General features: G+C 43.7%; 1 protein-coding gene across 1 annotated transcript in view; it reads right to left on the bottom strand.

The window, feature by feature from the left end:
- Positions 1-387: 387 nt before the first annotated feature.
- CDC20B (cell division cycle 20B) overlaps positions 388-6,000 on the bottom strand; it is a 51,120-nt gene continuing 45,507 nt past the window's right edge. Inside the window, exons 10-12 of the mRNA XM_057743476.1 lie at positions 5,866-5,991; positions 5,239-5,356; positions 388-519 (exon numbers count right to left, since the gene is read on the bottom strand). Coding sequence (XP_057599459.1) covers positions 419-519; positions 5,239-5,356; positions 5,866-5,991 — 345 coding nt within the window. The 3' untranslated portion in view covers positions 388-418. The remainder of the gene's footprint in view (positions 520-5,238; positions 5,357-5,865; positions 5,992-6,000) is intronic.

Raw genomic sequence — 6,000 nt, 5'->3', positions numbered from 1 at the left:
AAAAAAAGTATCTCAAAAAAGAAACACCCAGAGACAGACAGAAGTACGAGGCTGGAGTTTGGGAGAAAAGTCAAGCAGGAGAGAAGCGTTTAGAAATCTTTGCTGTAGATATTCTTGTGACTAGAGCAGTGAAGATGCATCTCGAACAAGGAAGAGACGGAGAGAGAGAAGAAAAGGGGAGAAGGAGAAGAAATGAGAGAGAGAGGCACAGCGTCCAGACCATGTCTGGGAAATGCCATGGGACGAAGCGGAGCACATGCAGCGGCCTGACAAGGAAGGGCAGGAGACCAGGCATTCCCCTCAGAAGAGGCACGCCCTCCCGTCCGGGCCTCCCGACGACAACGCCGTGGAGGAGGCGAGGCCGACCGCACGGCTCCCACGAGGCGGGAGGGCGCCGCAGCGGCGAGGCGCTGCGTGCCTAGCAGCACGTCCACACGCAGGCGGCGCCATCGGCCGCGGCGGAGAAGACGCGCGTCCGGTCCGGACTCAGCGCCAGGTGCAGCACTCTGCCTCGGTGGCCTGCGGGGAGAAGGGCGGAGCGCACGTTCCGCAGGTGGAGGGCGGCCGCGGAGGCCCAGGCGCCCCCCTGAGCTGGGGCCGCGCATCCCGCCCCGGGGGGGAGGGGGCGGCCTTCTCCGCACGCCTGCCGCGGGGGAAACACCGGGCGGCGCAGGCCCGGGGACGCCCTGACGTGGCCGAGCTTTCGCTGCACCGTTGCCCCTCCCGGGCCCCTCCCCTCCGTGAGGCTCGCCGCGTGCCTCGAGACGGCGGAAGTGCGGTCTCTCACAGACCGGAAGTCCAGCCTCAAGGGGCTGGCAGGGCCGGCTGCCTCTGGAGGCGCCAGGGGCACCTATTCCCTGCCTCTTCTAATTTCTGGCAGTCGTTGGCCCTCCCTGGATTGTGGCCCTATCGCTCCAGTCTCTGCTTCTGTGGTCACATCGTCTCCGCTCCTGTGTGTCTCTTCTGCTCCGCGTGCCTCGTGTAAGGATGCTTGCCGTTACATTTAGAGCCCTTCTGGAGAATCCAGACTGATCTCGTCTCAAAATCCTCAGCTTGATTACAGCTGCAAAGACCCTTTCACCAGATAAAGTCACACTCACAGGTTGACGTGGGTACCAGTTTTAGCTCACCACAATCCTCACGCCTTATACCATGATTAGTTCTATCTTCTCTAACCCACCGACACCCAGGAATTACCATGGCTGTGCTCCTACCACACACTCCATCTCTCTTTTTATCCTTGCCTGAAAGTCATCCTTTTGGGATCTTGGTTTCAAGAAGCTAATCAAATAAACTGATGCAGCTGAAAGGAAAAGGACCCAAAAATCTGTCTCACAAATCACACTAGTCTTTCATATGGAATTCTGAAGACAACACCCTCTTTCTGTTATCTATCTGATCATTTCTCAAACAACATTCTGTGGAAGAATAGTTCTATATGAGGTTGGTAGGTATTAAAAATGAAAAGAGTCTTTAATGTTCACATTAAAGACTCCAAGTTAAGAAAATTCAACAGGATTCCTTATGTCAAAACTGCTATATGCATTATAAATATTTGGAAGAAGAGGCTATAATAGGCAGCATTTTTGAAACTTATTTGACCAGAGTCCTTTTGACTCGAGCATCTCAAACAACTAGTGTTCCTTGGAAAATACTTTGCAAAACCTATCCTAATCCAACAATGACTTTCACGATCAAAACTTCAGGCCAAAATAGACAAAGTTGACTCCATGAAAGAAAGCTGGGATTGCGAAGCTGGGGGAAAGAAGGAGGTTGGATATGTTTTTGAGTGGGTAGGTATTTGGGGGCACAACTAAAATCAAATGAGCTGGGTGGTTACCCCCTCATAGGAGCAGTACTGCTTACAACTCAACTGAGAGCTGGAATTTCAGAAATAAACTTTTTCTCTGACACAAGATTCACAACAGCAAGGAGTGCAGATACACTGTTCCACTCCCGAAGGAGACATTTCTTAGATACTTGGGGCTTTTACCATCTAAACACATAACTCCCAATGCTCTCCTTCATGCATACACACACACACACACACACACACACACACACACACAAACACACATGCATAGACACCCTCAAGGAGACATGGCATTGGCCTTAGGCATGTTGGTGCATAAAAAATGTTTAAATTCACAGATACAATGCTGTCGTCTTACTTTACAGATGAAGAAGCATTTAAGAATATCCAACGATTTTCCAAGGTCACACAGCTGACTAATGGCAGAGCCAGAACTAGAATTCAATTCAATGCTTTAACCGTTTATCATGCCCCAAATCCAGTGCAAAGAAGAATCTCTTTTTCTATTGAAGGCCAGTATCCATGATTTTTTAAAAATTAAAAATTTTTAAATTTAAGCCATATAAATGAAAAGCAACTTAATTTAGCTTAGTTTAATTTAGTTCACAACAGTTAGCTGTTGTGAATCTTGTGTCAGAGAAAAAGGTTATTCTGAAATTCCAGCTCTCAACTGAGTTGTAAGCAGTACTGCTCCTATGAGGGGGTAACCACCCAGCTCATACCAATCCTTTAAAATTAAACCTAAAAAAACAAAAATCTATTCAATGAATATAATCAGTGATAAATACTCTTTCATTCTTTATTATGGTATGTTAAGATGAAGAGGAAGGAAGAAGAGAAAGAGGGAAAAGGAAAAACAGGGAAGAAAATCCCAAATCTTTTATAGAGCAGGCTTTGAAAAGTATCTTGACTGAAAAAATGGACAGCTACTTCCAGAACTTATTAGGAAAATGGCATTTGGATGGAAACAAAAGCATTCTTATAATATTCTTCTTTTACATTTGTGGCAATCTTAGTTTACTACATAGTGGGAAATACCACCTTATCTCAGATGAAGGTCCCCTTTTAGGCTTTACATCCCCATATTCCAAGAGGACTATCACCGAAAGCATTGAAAGTTTGGTTTTCATTACGCAGCTACATCCATAAATGAGACCACGTACTGACGTATACGCGATAAAACCCAGTCAAAGGCCAGATCGCACCTAGAGGTTAGAAAGTTACCTACCACTGTTTCAAAGCTTAGAAATTACAACTCTCGGGGGCATAGGAGGGAGAATTATAAAGTATCTTTTTTCTGTAGTTAGGTGTGTGAGACCTCTTTAACTAAAATTTTCCCCCAGATAATTATGACTGTGGGTAACAGGGCGAGACTTACTAAAGGCATGACCATAACCTAGAATAGCTTTTTTCCAGTTTTTTGACCACAATTCATTGTCAAAACTACTTTATGTGGTGACCTTGTACACAGATGTGCAAATGTACTGATAACTATGGCGGAAGCTTCATAAAATAATACCTACTTTTCTGTTTTTCCATTTTATACAATTTTCTTATTTTTTCCTATGCTGATCTTGACCCACAATGGAAACACTGACTCACAGTAAAAACACGTACACGTTGAAGAGCTCAGTAGCCCTGAGCCATGGGGCAGTGCCCCCAAAGTGTGTTCATGGAGCAAGAACCTCAAGATGCTCCCGTACAAAGATTTCCCAGGTGAATCTAGGAAACACTGGATGCTAGAATGCCTCTTAGAGATTCCCAATACACATAATGTTTCAAAGGCATTGAGATATTTTTAGGAAAGAAAAACTGTTCTTGTTTAACCCAGAATTTCCAAATTTATCTGACCACATGATGTGTGTTTGTAAAACAATCTTCCTGCTAAACACTTTGGGGAAATATTGTACATAGAAGGAACTACTGAGTTAGAGATGAAAATTAGTGTGTAAAAGTGCAAAATTACCTGCATCTTCTCCAACCAAAAGCATTTTAAAGGAAGGAGAAAAGGTTAAATGTACTCTTTGAATTGCTGTCTAATATCAATGAAAAAAATTCACGTCATTAAAACTAAAAAAAGTATAACTTACTAAGGCCAAAGAAACAAAAAATCACACTAAGTACATTCTTTATCCTAAGCATCCGCAAATTGATTCAAGTATCTGTCAGTACTCCCACCTAGCTGCCTGTCTAGCTGCTGGAATTATAATTTTGTGAAGAAATGGGTTTTAAGCCTTGATTTAAAATGTTTCTCTAAGCTGAAAAGGTCTGGTGAATTGTGATTAAATATACACAAAGGACTGACTCGCACTTCTCCTGCACTCATGCTGGCACTGACGTGGCACTGTCAAGAGCTGCCTGTATTTTCATTCACCAAGTCACACAGCACAACAGCTGAAGGATATAAAGTCATTTTGAGGCTAACCAGAGCTCCAGCCAGGCTGACCAGCAGAGGCGGGAAGTCTTTCTCTTAGGGTGTTTTGTTGTTGCCAATAACATTTTCAGAATCTTCAAAGAGAGTCACGGTATTATAACTACCTAATATTGTATTTATTTAGTTTTTGTCTGATATCTCCCACAAAAGTGTGGGCTTCATGAAGGCAAGGATATTGTCTGTCTGGTTCACCCGTGTCTCTCCAGCACCATAAAAAGTACCTGGCACATAGATGATGCTTAATAAATAAATGTTGAATAAATAAATTTCAGGGGTGACCAGAAGACAAGTTGAGTGCCAAGAGGAAGAAGATATAAGATGTAATCTGATGTCTATGAGAGACTGGATGCCAGTCCTCTCTTCCTTCATCAACCAACACTTCTGTCTCCCTATTTCCCTTGGCCCCTTTAACATTTCAGATTATACCCAAGAGCAGTTAAGATTCTTGAGGACAAGACCTGGGTCTTATTCTCCACCATGGGGTCTTGCTCTCAAGAAGCAGCCAATAAACATTTACAGAACTACGCGGAGAAAGAACAGCAGCCTGCCTTGAAAGGGCAGAGGCTCCCCAGAGTCTCACGCTCTGGAGTGGTCTCCCCACATAGGACAATGTCTCACCCTTTTCATATTTCCTTATCTCCCACACATTTCAGCACTGCTGGTTCTTCTTCAGAATAGGGTAGGATGAGTTATAATGCTAACTCCAGAGTTCAGAAACACAGTTTGAAAACTGTCCACAATCATCACTGCGTCATCCGTACACATATGCAAGAAGACATGACAATTATAAGTGATGAACAATCTTTGCCAAATTCAGAGACACTCATCTATAAACACTCTCTGAGGTTCAGTGGGTGTAGGGCTTTTTCCTCTGATAAAATATATACTTCAAAGAACCAGAAGGAGAAAAACCTTCCATTCACGGCTTTTTCCACCAACGGCAGCTCACTTTGCAATAGGTGCATGGCATTTTACTTACCTATTTACTTACCAAAAAACCCACGTGACCTGCCCAGACCAGGACAGGTCCACACGGTCACATCACTCTTAGGAGAACCTTGGCCACTTGCGATCTCCTTTGTCTTAGGCAGCCAGATTAGGGAACAAATCTGTAATAATGACACCCAAAATACTGAATTATGCCAATTTCTGATTCATTGAATGCATTTTAAACTGATTCTAGGCAGTATGCTCTGTCCACATCTATCCTCCAGTTTCCATGGGGGGTTAGGGTATTAAAGGAATTATGTTAGTTCTAGGAAAGTTTATCCCAAGGCAACAAAGGACTAAAAATACAAACAGACTCAGGCACAATGAACCTATGAATCGAAGTGGACTATGTTCATTGTCCAGGAATAATCAGACTGCTCTCAAGTTTCACAGTCAAAGCAGTGTTGAGACAGAAGGAAAATGAAAAAAAGGGGGTGGATAAACAAGTTAAATTAACTTTCAACTCACAGATGAAGAGCATTTTACAAAAAGAAGCTCTTAAGAACTGAAATTCCTTTAGGCTTAGAAGGCAAAGAGAGGTGTGTTTGGGTCCTATGCTCCATCGTTAGTTATTTTCACAAGATTCTAGAAGATCAGAATGAAGGTGAACTCCAGGGGAGACGTTTACCTGTGAGTCTGTGCTTGGGGTCTGGATGCTCTGTCCAGTATTTATGTCCAGGACATGTAAGCATCCATCCTTCATTCCTCCTCCAACAGCGAGGACTTCACACTGCCAGGGACACCAATCCATGGCCTTTAAAGT

The sequence above is a fragment of the Hippopotamus amphibius genome, chromosome 1 (assembly GCF_030028045.1).
Source record: "Hippopotamus amphibius kiboko isolate mHipAmp2 chromosome 1, mHipAmp2.hap2, whole genome shotgun sequence".
NCBI classification, from domain to species: domain Eukaryota; kingdom Metazoa; phylum Chordata; class Mammalia; order Artiodactyla; family Hippopotamidae; genus Hippopotamus; species Hippopotamus amphibius.
Note: the sequence above shows the minus strand (reverse complement) of the source record. Positions and strands in the feature narration are given on the sequence as shown.